This window comes from Geospiza fortis, unplaced genomic scaffold (genome assembly GCF_000277835.1).
Source record: "Geospiza fortis unplaced genomic scaffold, GeoFor_1.0 scaffold147, whole genome shotgun sequence".
Taxonomy (NCBI): domain Eukaryota; kingdom Metazoa; phylum Chordata; class Aves; order Passeriformes; family Thraupidae; genus Geospiza; species Geospiza fortis.
The window spans coordinates 3,453,110-3,466,252 of NW_005054372.1; the positions used below are offsets into that span (position 1 = coordinate 3,453,110).

General features: G+C 43.5%; 2 protein-coding genes across 2 annotated transcripts; one reads left to right on the forward strand and one right to left on the reverse strand.

The window, feature by feature from the left end:
* Window positions 1–370: 370 nt before the first annotated feature.
* GRPEL1 (GrpE like 1, mitochondrial) lies at window positions 371–5,829 on the forward strand (the record flags this gene model as incomplete). The annotated part of the gene is made up of 3 exons (XM_031060073.1): window positions 371–559; window positions 2,076–2,157; window positions 4,608–5,829. Coding segments are annotated over 3 exons (618 nt in total), but the record flags the coding sequence as incomplete, so codon positions are not given.
* Window positions 5,830–7,392: 1,563 nt separating this feature from the next.
* TADA2B (transcriptional adaptor 2B) lies at window positions 7,393–11,930 on the reverse strand. The gene has a single exon (XM_014308537.2). The coding sequence runs from the start codon at window positions 11,928–11,930 to the stop codon at window positions 10,944–10,946; it is 987 nt and encodes a 328-aa protein (XP_014164012.1). The 3' UTR covers window positions 7,393–10,943.
* Window positions 11,931–13,143: the final 1,213 nt, after the last annotated feature.

The window sequence follows — 13,143 nt, forward strand, 5'->3', positions numbered from 1 at the left end:
GGCCAGGCCCGGCTCTGCGCCTGGCTTTTCTGAGAGGCTCTTGCTGGCGATTGCATCACGGAATTTGTTTCTTCATAGAGCACCGGGCTGAAAACGCGTACTGCCCTTGGAAGCTCTGTGAAGTTCTGTGACTATAAACGGAATGTAGTAGACACTTAGAAGCTGATACCTTGCAGCAGTTACTTACTGCTACAGTTTAAATGGTCGGAGATTTGCTGCTTTTGATGGAGCGTACTGCACGCAGTATTGACAGGCTTAGTATTGTATTAATTTGTGCTTTGATACGAGAATTTTGTGGATGTTATGTGTCAAAGTATCTTTTATGTCTAGAAAATGCTGATCTCTTACAAAATAAGCAACAGAATAATAATGTCCATCTTTTTGCCTTAGAACATCTCCACGACTGCTTTGTGCAGCAACACAACAGAAAAATACTGGTCAGAACTTGGAAGAGGACCAGAGTCAGGGCCAAAATGAGCAGAAGGTGGAACCCAGCTCTGCTGAAAAACTGCTAGCTGAAGAAAAGGCCAAACTGGAAGAACAACTAAAAGAAGTTACTGTAAGTGCCCCTGGGTTATTAGGTTGCACATGTTACAAGCTGTGTGCCCAAGAGCCTGCACTGTGGGTTCTCAGTGCACAGTCTGGATATGGTTATGTGACTTCTGTTTAGTTGTGTAAAATCCACAATTTAATAATTTCTTTAAACTTAAGAGTACATGTCCTACAAGATCTGGGATGCATTCCTGGTCAAAAATTAAGGTCTTGGATAATTTCTTTCCAGTTTCTGGATGGAATTGGACCTTTTCCTGCCAGAAAACTTGTTACTGATTTTCACATAGGTTTTGCTCAGTGAAGTAATTTCTGGGAGCCATGGAAGGGTGTGAATGTGTCTCTGGTGTGTGCATTTCTGTGTTAACAGTAGACTTCATGGAAACAGCTGCTGACTTTCCAAAGGTCAGAGTTAATGGTGCTTAGCTTTTGTACAATAGTGTACTTAGGCCGTAGTTAGGAAGTTTCAAACTTTTTCTGTTGGAGAGCCCTTCAGACTGGAGGCTGAAGTGTCACATCCCTTCTGTGTGGCCTCGTGTATCTTGCATTCTCTCCTGTGCACAACTCCACAGCACAACTCCTTCAGCAGCTGAAGGATGCCCTGAGAGATGGGAGGTGGCATTAAGCTAAGATATTAATGAGTGCTTTATATAAAATGTCTTTCTGACATTTGAGACTTCAAGAGGTAGCCCAGACCCTTCTGTAGAACCAGCACCTGTGGATCGTATATGGACTGAGTTTGCTTTCTGTTGCCCTTCCCAAAGCTCTACAGGAAAAATTGGAGATGTCATTTAATGTCTTAGTTTGCTGTTGGTTGTTTAATGCAGCTCTTCAGGCAGCTTGTTGACTATTCTGTTTTGATATTCTTCACTGGCATTCAAAGCTCAAGCATGTTCAGGGTGGAAGCCATTCAGGGTTAGTGGGTAAAGCACTCAGTGTGAATTTTTATTTTACTAATTTTATTGTATTTCACATAGTAGTGCATCTCCTGGTAAATGGCCATATTTCTGGGAATAGACCAAACCTTGACCTAAACAAGAGAGGAGTTAGGCTTCGTGGTTTATAAAGGCTGAGAAAACTGAAGGCACTCTGTGGTGTTTATGGAGGAGGAAGAGGTGGTTTGAAAGTCATGGCTGGGTTGAATCTGATTTGCTGTAGTGTCAAAGTACCTCGTGGCTGATGAAGGATTTCTGGGAGCACACAGCAGAAAAAGCAGAAATACTGGGTTCATAGAACTTTATGTAGCTGTAGAGTGAAGTTTTTTTCCAGTTAATCTGTTGACAAATCCGAAGAGTTTGGAAAACCATCTGATTTCCTTTCCCTCATTTCTGTCCTTGTGAAGTGAAGCAAACTTTTGTCTTGCTAGGAGGGATGGGGTGATAATTGACATGTTCTTTCAGATTACCCTAAATGGTGGATTTAGGGTATGAAACTGTTCAAAATGCTGTTTTATACTGAATATGCTGGATTATTGTCAGCTGCCTGACTAGGAGGAATAACTTCTGTTACTTCTTTTTCTTCCTTAGGAGAAGTACAAGCGTGCCTTGGCAGATGCAGAAAACGTGAGGCAAAGAAGCCAGAAACTGGTGGAAGAGGCAAAGTTATACGGTCAGTGGAGGCTCCTGTGGTGTTTACTCAGTGAGACCCAGGAAATGCAAAACCTGGAAAAATGAAGCTGACTGGCCTTGCAGTATTGACAAGTTGTACTTGCCAGTGATTCTGACCACTTGCTTAAATAATGCATTTGAGGCAGAGAGGTTTGAACAGTTCCTCAGCTTGCATCAGAATTGTGACCATCTCCCCAGCCAAGGGCAAGACTTAAACTGCTGAAGTCAACATGTGACATTTTCTCTAAATTTGGTATCTGGTTTCCTACAATGTGTACTGCATGTGTAGATTTTTTTTTAGTAAGTTTTGCAGTCTGAAGTTTGCCTTTTTCATGTATTTTGGTCTCAGATATAACCAAGAGCATAGAATATTGGTTTGCCTTCTGGTTTGGGTTTCTGGTTGGTTTTTTTTGGGGGGAGGGGGATGTTTGGTTGTTTGGGGACGTTTTTGGGGGGTTGGTTGGTTTTTTGGGGTTGGTTGAGGTTTTTTGTTTTGCTTTTTTGGTTGGTTTGGGGTTTTTTGGTTTTGGTTGGGGGTTTTTGTTGTTTTTTGTTCTTATTGTTTGTTTTGAATTTGGTTCTTTTTTGATTTTGGGACATTTTTGTGGGGTTTTTTAGCCTTTTACAGTTGAATAACTGTTCTGTTGAAGACGATACCTTTCAAATAGAAGTAATACCACTGAATGAATGGATTCTTTTCAGTGGTAGAAATGTACAATCACTGGCTGTGAGGAGTGCTAGAAGCACATCTTCCTTCAAGAGCCAGGCTAGTAGCATCTGATTTAGCTTTTTGACAACATTTCCAACACAAATCTGTAAATCAGAAGTTGTGTGCAAATGCTGCAGCAGCAGAGTGCTGTTTTATGCTGGTGTTTGAAAAATGAGTTGCTCTTTTTCACCACAGACCATACACAGCTGTATAGTTGAATTCTCAGAACTCAAGTTCTCATTTCTGAATACAGGGTCTCCAGTTAATGTGTACTGTAAGAAAAGTACATAGTAGTACTCTTGCATTCTTTTTCATGGACGTTTGAGTGCTTCATCCTGAGGTTGATTTGCAATAAGCATTGTTTCACTTGTGTTCTACATACTGCAAAGGACTCAGAGTCGTGTCTGAGCTCAGAGGTGCTACAGAGGAAATTAATATAGTTTGAAAACTAGATTGCATATAATCTGTAAGTTTTATTGCTTGTGCATGGCAAACTAATTTCTGAGACTTGCATAAATTCTGAGTTGCAGTCACAGATATTTGCAAACATAATGTATGCAATAAAAAAACTGAACCAAACCACCTTCTGAAGAGTTTGGTTATTTGGTTTGGTCCAGATAGCTAGACAGCTGATTTATCTAAATTTGGTACAGTTCAGCCCCAATCACAGCTCTAGTTTCTAGTTTAAAACTGTGACAATTTTTTTTTCAGATTATTGGAACTACTTGGATATTGTTAGTTACTGTTCTATAAAGAGCTTGAGTCTCTACAGAGCTGTGCAGTTGTTAGAGAGACCCTTTCCTGACAACTAGCTGATCCCACAGATCTTGTACGGTGCTTCTACAGTTGTGGGGGGTTTTTTTGTTTAAACCAAAGATGTGGCCTCTGGTAATGGTCATATCACTTCTTGGTAAGGAAAAAAAACCCCAACCAAAATGTGAGCTAGAATTAAAAAGGCTGAATCCAGCTTAAAAAAACCCAACAAAATAAACCAAAACCTAAACTGAAACTCAGTGCTGTTTGTCCTTTGCTTACCTCTTTGTAGAAATGTGTTAATTTATTGAACTGTTTTAATTTTTTCTTGATTGCTAATGCCTTAAGTGAGATTAGTCCAGGTTCTCTTAGTGTGAGCCAGAGAACAGCCTCAGGACAAGGACTGGGATTTATTTGGAAATAGCTCAGTATTTGCAAGGCACAGCTGATGATTCTGTAAAAGAGGTTTGTAGAGGGAGAGAGAGGTGCAAGTTCCTTTCATTCAAGGAGGAATCATTGTTCATCTCTTGAAATCCTCATGAGTCTGATTACATGCTTGTCTTCTGCAAATCTTTTTATGACATCAGATTAAAAGGTAGGAATAGGGCAACATAATGCTTTGAATGTTAGGTGATGAGAGAGACATGAGAAAACTACTTGAAGCCATCTGAAGGTTTTGGTAACTTTGGTAAGAATTCTGTTATTGTTATGTCATCAGCCTTTTAACTCTTTTGAGTTAAAATCACTTTTTTGTTTCCATAGAAGTAGAGGAGATGGTGTGGATTTCAAGGTATCTGTAATAGTTCTTTATTATCATCCAAAACTGGAAAGGATATTTTACCCCAAATGATTAGAGTATCTCATATATTCTTTAAAGTCAAAGAGTGCAGGTTATTGCTGTAGCTTTTGGGGTTGTGAGGTTGGGGGTTTTTAACACTTGTTTCCCTCAGTGGAGTAATCCCATTCTCTCCTCCTTTATACATTTTCAGGGATCCAGAGCTTCTGTAAGGACTTACTAGAAGTTGCAGACATTTTGGAGAAAGCAACAGAAAGCGTTCCAAAAGAAGAAATTAAAGACGAAAATCCTCACTTGAAGAGCTTGTACGAAGGTCTTGTCATGACAGAAATGCAGATTCAGAAGGTGTTTAAAAAGCATGGCCTGCTCAGACTGAACCCTGTGGGGGCCAAGTTCGATCCGTACGAGCACGAGGCGCTGTTCCACACGGCCGCCGAGGGCCAGGAGCCCGGCACCATCGCGCTGGTCTCCAAGATCGGCTACAAGCTGCACGGCCGCACGCTGCGGCCCGCCCTGGTGGGCGTGGTCAAGGACGCGTAGCTGCTCCAGCTGGGGCTTTCAGATGCCGTACAACTATTAAACAGCTGGATGGTTTTTCTCTCACACCGTGCTTCCCTCGTTCCTCTGCTCCCTGAGAGCGTTAAATGAGTTGGTTGAGGTTTCCCAGTGAAAATGAAGTAACCGATGAAATTCTCCTGCTTAGTGGCCTTCGACATCACTGTTCCATGAGCTCTTCTTCAGTGTGAAGGGAGCCATTAAGCCCTCTAATACTTTAGATTAGATAATGTTTTATACAACTATTGCTCCTGAGATGGTGAATTAAATTGAAAAGAATGAAGTGCTCACAAGAATGGTGCAATTTCGAGTTTATCACTGTGTGTAGATTGAAAATGCAGATCGTGGTTCAGACACTTCCTTTGGTTTTACAGAATCTCACATTGCAGAAGGTGATGTAGTACAAATAACCTGCCTTCTGCAAGCACCCATCAGCTTTTACACACGGATGTGACGAATGCCCTGTTTTGTCTATTCAAACATAGTCTCTCAATAACTGAAACTGAAACCTGTGTGAATTCTGAACTGTAAATAAATGGCAATGGAGATTAGATATCTTTTGTAATTGCTCAACCCTTTTGTCCTGTACTAATGTTGAATCAGGAAAACCATCTAATACTTGTATGGCATTGAAGAACCAATAGAATTTATCCTATCTCTGGATTTTTAATTTAATGTTGTATAAATTGGTTTAAATAATTTTTATAGTCTTGTAACTTCCAGCTTTGCAATCAGTTTGTTATGCAAACTGTAGTTACAATCCTGATGAGAGCCAGAACACCCAAAGAAGTGCATTGCTGAGAGTTTGGTACATGATTTCTTTTAGACTTAGATAAATAATTGCATGTAAGTGGTTCAAACCAAAGTGTGAACTTAGTTTCATTTTCTTTATTTGTTACATTTACTCAGCTTGGATATTGGGTTGCACCAGAACTTTTCTCCAATGCAGCTCTTGCCATGTCTGATCCACCTGCTGCTCCCAATCCTGCAGAATCAGCATAAAATACAGCACATGATTACCTGAATGACATTTGTCTGGTCACCTGGAGAGGAGCGGGTGGAACCTGGCAAATTACACAACTGACAAAGGATCTGTCCTCTTGTATTCTGAAAGCCCACACTGTTAACACACAGGACAGGATCTTCAAACGTAGGGAAGTTATTAGGTCCTGTAAAAAGTAAATACTTCTGGACTTTTTACCATGTTTCTGGTTATTGTGGATTAAGGAGCGTCTTACCTTAAAGTCAGGCATTGATTATATTTTTTGTGATTCAGATAGAGAGTTTCCAAGAGCTTACTGAACACTGGACCTACTCATGGTGAGAAGGGATTACTCATTCCTTAAGACATTCTGCCCAGAGCTGGTTTCCTTCATGGGAATTAGGCAGTTAACCAGGAACAGCCTAAATGCACAAAACTATTTGGAGGTTAGTCACGTTAATCATATTTAAGGATTCATTCTTTCTCAACTCTACAAAAGAATACTTTGACTGGGCAGAGGAAGTAGAGTAATTATCTGATGTGTGAAGACAACTACAATGTTACATTTTTTTAACTAATCAAGTACAGGGAAAAAATGCAAAGATCAAGTTTAAAAATAGAAGGGGAGAAAAGGGGATTCCATATACTAAAATTGAATTTGGAAGTATCTTTCCTCCCTCTGGGTTTAAGAGCACACTGTAGTTGTGTGAAGTAGGATTGAAGAAATTGTGTTGTTGCACTTTGACTGGGACCTGTTCTCACAACTGATGTCAAAAAGGGACCAGGTTCCATTTTATATACCTTTAAAGACCTGTCATGTGTTGTTATGTCCCCTCCCAATCCCTCTGGATCTAAACTAAATGTAATAGTAATGTCCTTAGTATAGAAGTTTTTGTAATAGAGTTAAAACAAAGGGACACATTGTTCCCTGGCAGATGAAGATTTTGTTAATGAGCTTCCCAGTGCTTCACACAAACTGTCATTTTTGGGCTACATCAGTTCATTAGGGGTGTTCTCAAACACAAGCTCCTGTTAATGTCCAGCACAAGGGTCATCTTTGAAGCTGGTAACGGAGTCTCTCATTTAAGTGGTTCCTCTGCCCTGGCCTGCCCTCAGAAAGGCTTTGGCTGGAGTGGTCAGTCTGTGCACAGAGCCCAGGAAGGAGCACTGAAGAAATCAAGGAACAGAGGAAGGCAGTTCTGAAATTTAAGCACCCAACAAAGCTACCACCAGTACGAGCTATCCCATACACTACATCTCCACCTATCACATTGAGCTACAAGGCAGCTCCAATTGTTATTGCAAAGACTTAAGCCATTTTCCTCATTGCCCAAGCTACATTATTAAATCAATCATGGAAAGAAACTTTAATACAAGTTTATTTACCAGTTCACAATGCAAAAATTAGTAAAATGCTGTGTGCACAACATCAGTTAGGCTTTGTGTGATTTCAGCACAGGTGTTTGTGTGTCTGGCACAGCTACAAATGTAAACTTCAAATGAATGCAACATTCCCTTTAAGGAAGAAAGAAGCTGATGAGCTGAACATGCTCATGGGGTATCTTGCTTCACAGCATTGAGTGTGACACTCAATGACACTTAGGAGTGACAGGGGCACAGGCAAAACCATTTTGTGAGAAGAGTAAACCAGAAGGGTCATGAAGCCTGCTCCAGTTGCAAAGAATGCAGCAGGGCACAAGGGAATAAGGGCAGAGCTTAGTTTGGGAGATTTCCTAGGCAGTTCATGGTCACAGCCTGGTGCAAACCCACAAACCCTGCTCTCACTGCCTGCTGGGCCTGCCAGGAGCAGGGGCACGAGGGGCTGGAGCCAGAGCACTGCAGCATCTGAGCCCAGCACTGGGCAGTGCACACGGAGGGAGATGGAGGCTCCCTCCAGCACAGCCCTGGGATGGGACACACAGCACAGCCCCCTCCCAGAGCACAGGATCAGTATTTTCAACAATTTAGTGTTGCTTTTCCATAGGCTTACATCAATGGTGTTAAGACAGATACTATCATTAGTAATAACTTTAATTAGAAAAGTCAAGAGCATTAAGCATATAAAACACCTTGTCATTAGCAACATGAAGGCTGGATTATTTGTACAGTACAGGAAGCACTTCCAGATCAACACAAAATACAAGTTGAAAGAGCTCTTTGCCATCTCAGCCCCTTCACCACAGAAGAGAAGCAGCATAGCTGTAGTAAATTGCTGGATTAACATTAACTGTGTTTCAATTTATAAGCAATCAAACAGAAAACCAGCAGCTCATAACAAAGGAATGCTTAGACTAAATCAGTTCCATGTGAAATATGGAACAGCAGCATCCTCTAGTGCAAGTCACCTTTAAAATTAAAAGCATAGCTGAAAATGAGACATTGCTTCTAGGGAAGCCCGTTCCAAGGGACTAATATTTGCTAAAGCAAACATTTACCACCTTGAGTTAGCTTGCAAGTACAAAATAAATATTGATATCCATATTGCATACATTAAAAATACTTTTATTTTACATTCATTTTGATGTTCAATAAGTTACATCTAGCACCAAAGAAACATTTTGGAGGGGTTGAGGAATTGAGAAGCTACAAAGTGGAAATGCAGAATTCACTTCAACATTTAAATGACTCATTGGTGCCTAGATTTTCTCCTAAGTTATTGTTCAGATGGGCTTTATGCTATTGCTTCAGTTTTAACTTAGATGTGCCAAAACAGTATAGAAATATGAAAATCACAGAATTGAGGGAAAAAAACCCAGAAGAACCAAAACCAAAACAAATCTCTTAAACTCCCAGCTACATGCAGAATTGAGGCTTCAAAACAGCATGTTATGGCAGTTAAGTAACAAGTTACAAGAAGAACCAAATTGCATAACTACAATGCTGAAAAGAAAGACTGAGCTTCCTTCCCACAGGAGCAGGACAGAGAAAATAACCAAGGGTTTACACCTAATGAACTTGTGTGCTGCTTGTACATGCATATAGGGTGGAAGTGGTTATTAAAGCTACTCAGCACACTGCAGTTAGCTCCACTGCTGCCAAGAAGAGACAGTTTTGTCTCGAGTATGCCACAACAAACCACTTACAAATAAGCCAAACAAAGTATTACATCCCAGAGGACATAGCCCTTACCTTTTCTGAAGGGACATAACATAAACTCAAAAGAAAAAGGCACTAGAGTTTTGGTTTCTTTTCCTTAAAAATGCTGGCTTTGTAATTGTACCCCTTTTATTCTAAACTCACTGGTAACACTAGTTTGGTAATGCTGGATGTATTAAATGAAACCCAGTTCTGATCAGAATACCTCTGCCAAACTGCAGAATTAATACTGTTTCAAGATTTTGTGGTATCCTCACTGACTACAGCCCAAAGCATCAAAGCAAGATGACATTTCCAGGTCTTGCACTTATATTGAAGCCAGTCAGGTTCCAAGTTTGGTACACCTGCACTCTAGACCTGCCCAGCCTGCCTCCAGCCACAGCTTCCTGCTCCAGACATGACCAGCAGGGAGGCTTAGGCACAACTGTGCCATCTTCCAGGTGGCAAGCACTGTTTTTTATTCATTTGGTTAAATACCAGCAGGGAACTGAAGGATGAAATGGGCATAAAATTTTTTTCTAATCCTCCTTTAACACCTTTGCCTTAATCACCAGATCTTACTAGAACAGCACTGTGGGTTGGGCATTTGTGTTTCCCACTGTGTTCCATCCCAGCTGGTGCTGGCTCCAGCAGCACTCCAGGCAGCAGCTGTCACAACTGGGGGAGATCCCTCCCAAGGTGCACTGCCCTTCTCCTGTCAGTAAGCTCAGATTCAATGTGCCTGGGCTGGTACATTTCAAGGTATGTGCAATTAGAACCCTGCAGTGGCTGGATTAAGCACTCCAAATTTAGGAACGCTTTGTGCATTTTGACCAAATCTGCATCAATTGTTATTTTTCTTTTTAAAGACCAATCTCAGCCATCACACCTTGAGAATCTTGCTCCCTTTCCCTGACTACCCAATGAAATTCAGGAGGCAGCTACACCTCCTCAGCCTCTATGAGCTCTGCAGTTAAGATCCCAAAGGAGGAGAAGCAGGCTCCCCCAGTAAGGAAAAACAGTGATTTCGTTGCCTGAGGCTCTCAATTTCTGCCAAAAACCTCACTGCCTACTCTCCCAAATGCCATTTCTGGCCCAAATCAGGTACCTTGCTGTAGCTGACCCCTCCTCTGGAACAGAGCACCACAGCTGCTGGGGACTCCTGACACTCCAGTACCAAGCAGGAAATGTCAGCTCTTCAGCGGGGTCTGTTTCAGGAAACTCAGGTCAAAACAGTGCCCAGATCAGCTGGAGCTCTTCAAGAGCCCCCTTCCACAGCACAAGTCCCTCAGGCATCTCAGATACCCCATTTCCTTCCTTCCTTCCACTCCCTGCCATGGCTCAGCCCTGCTGTACTCCCGACAGGAACTCTCATGCCCATGCCTCAGCTGTAGTTACTAAGGAGAATGTTCCAAAAGCTTCGCACTGCTCACAAAAGTCCCTGCTCACCTGCTCCTGAGCACAGGACTTCTGTAAGCTTCACTCTGCTGCCAGCATTGTGCCAAAAAAAAAAAAACAAAACAAAGGGTGAAGAAAGTTTCTAGTGAATGAAACTATCTCCTACCTTCAAAGAAAAGCAAGGATTACACTGATATTCATTTATCCAATAGTACGGACTAAAGCAACTACTCTGGGCCTACCGGACTTGAGTAAGTTCACATGAAAAAATCTGTTCTAAGAATGTACCAAAAGCAGTGAAATCCAATGTAGAAGTTTCACAATTAAGTATTATCCATGATCCAAAGCAAAAGTCTACTTAAACCACCATGGATCATGACGACTGTGGAGGTTTGTGTATTTGCTCTTTTGTGTTTTTAAGCGACATGGTTTCTGTATCTTTGGGGAGGGAAGGCAAAAATAACGGAGTCCTTGAGGCTGTAATGGGCCTCTGCTGTGTTTTTTGAGATCTGCTGAATTTCATGAAGCATCCCTGGATATCCAACCACTTTCTGTCAGAAAGTTTAAAATCCTTTTCTTCAGTACCTTATCTAAGTAACTGGGAAGGCGACTCTTTGAAGGAATTCCTTGTCTTTTTTGGAGATGGTCTTTAATGATGATAGTTTTTACAGTCACATAACGTGCAGGACTCAAGTTCAGAGAGCTGCAGAGCACCTTTTCCCTGTCCGACAAGAGTTCAAAGCCAGGCAGGTTTTCAATGGCAGCAAATTCACCTTCTTTGCCCTCTTCCTTCCCTCTCTTGGAACTAGCTATGTTCTTGTTCTCCTTCCTCTTTTCCCGTTTGTGCCGGGCCGCCTCGTACTCCGCCGACTCCTCCATTTTGGTGATGCCGTTCCGCCGGTACCGCTGCAGCTCCCGAATCTTCGCTCGAAGTATCCTCTCCTTGTGCATGTTCTCAAAGAAGTCTTCAAACTCCTTACAAGACATGAACTGGTACAAAGGCCTCAGTTTCAACCTCAACTCCTTCTCTTCCTTCGTGATCTTCCGTTTGGGAGCTTTCTCCTTGTCCTTTTTATCCTTCCCCAGGAAGGCCGGTACCAAGTTATAATCTCGCGCGATGTTCTTGCGCCGCTGCCTCTCCTTGAGCTTCCTCACATACATGTCCACGTGAGCCCTCTTCAGCTCGATCTCCACGTCGTCGTCGTCGTAGTTGACCGAGAGGCCGCTGATGAGCGTCTCGGCGTCCTGGTCGTACTCGATCTCGTAGTCGTCGCGCAGGGGCATGTAGCCCAGCTGCTGCTGCTCGGCCACCGAGATGTCCAGCGGCGGCAGCGGCGTCGTCAGGCTGGGGGACAGCGGGCCGCCGCTGGGACACGTGTGGTCCGTCACCCTGTTGGGAATGGTGTCAGGGATGCAGGCCTTGCCCAGGTTGCCGTGGATGTACATGCTCACGTAGTGCTCCATCACCTCCTGAGGTGTTCGGGATGCGCCCACGTGAGCGGCCATGTCCTCCTAAACAGGAAGAAAGGAGGAGTGATGAAACAATTCCCTGTACTTCTCCAGCATAACGAGCACTCAGGAAAGAGCACGACTTTCTCCTTGCTCCTCAAAAGCCAACTCCCAGTACCTAAACCTCTCTAGCAACACCGGCCCCATTTCTATCAGATCTGCGATTTCAGCCCTAGATGAGCACTTACAATGCATGGAGGCAGGTAAACCACAAAAACAGCATCCCACAAAGACAGCTCACCATAACCAGGAAGCTTTCCAAGCCCCAAGCCAACACCAACAGCGCTGTACCCCATGGGTTTTGCTTGTTTATATCACATTGCTGAGGAACATGGAAATAAACAGTATTTACTGTAAGAGTAACAACTTTTATTCTTTTCTAGTTATTTAAGAACTAAGCAAGCTGCAATAATTGTACACCTTCAGGTTTTGAAACAGTCCTTATATTTAATGAAGCAAAACATAAGTAACAACAAATCAAATAAATCAGAAATGAATCAAATGGTCCAGCAGAGGGCAATGAGGATGACCGAGGCACTGGAGTGTCTCTCTTACAAGGACAGGCTGAGGGACTTGGGCTTGGTCAACCTCCAGAAGGAACAACTGAGAGGGGACATCACCAAAGTCCATCAGTATCTGAAGGGAGGTGTCAGATGGACCAGGCTCTGCTCTGTGGTGCCAAGCAATAGGACAAGAGGTAACAAGCAGAAACTGATGCACAGGAAGTCCCACATGTACGTGAAGAAGAACTTCTTCACTGTGCAGGTGACTGAGCACTGGGACACACTGCCCAGAGAGGCTGTGGAGTGTCCCTCACTGGAAATAGCCAAGAACCGTCTGGCTGCAATTCTGTGCAATGATGACCCACTGGAGTCCTTTCCGCCCTGACCCACTCTGTGACTGTGAGACGCTTTCCTCCTGCTGCATTTAACCCCAGGTCTGGCTGTGCAGTGCCGCCGAAGGCGAGCAGCCAGCCCCAGCCGGGACACCCTGAGGCAGAGGCTCAGAGGCAGGTGCCAGGTCTGTGACACGGACGGGCTGTGGGGAGGCAAACGCCGAACCTGGAGCAGCGACAGCTCCGAGCTGCGGGTGCGCTCGGAGGGAGCCCGCGGGGAGCGAGGGGCAGCCCGGGCTCCGCAGCGCAGGACGCGCCCCGGGGCTGCTGTCAGGGCCGCCGGCCCGGGCAGGAGGATCGCCCCCGCCCCCGCCC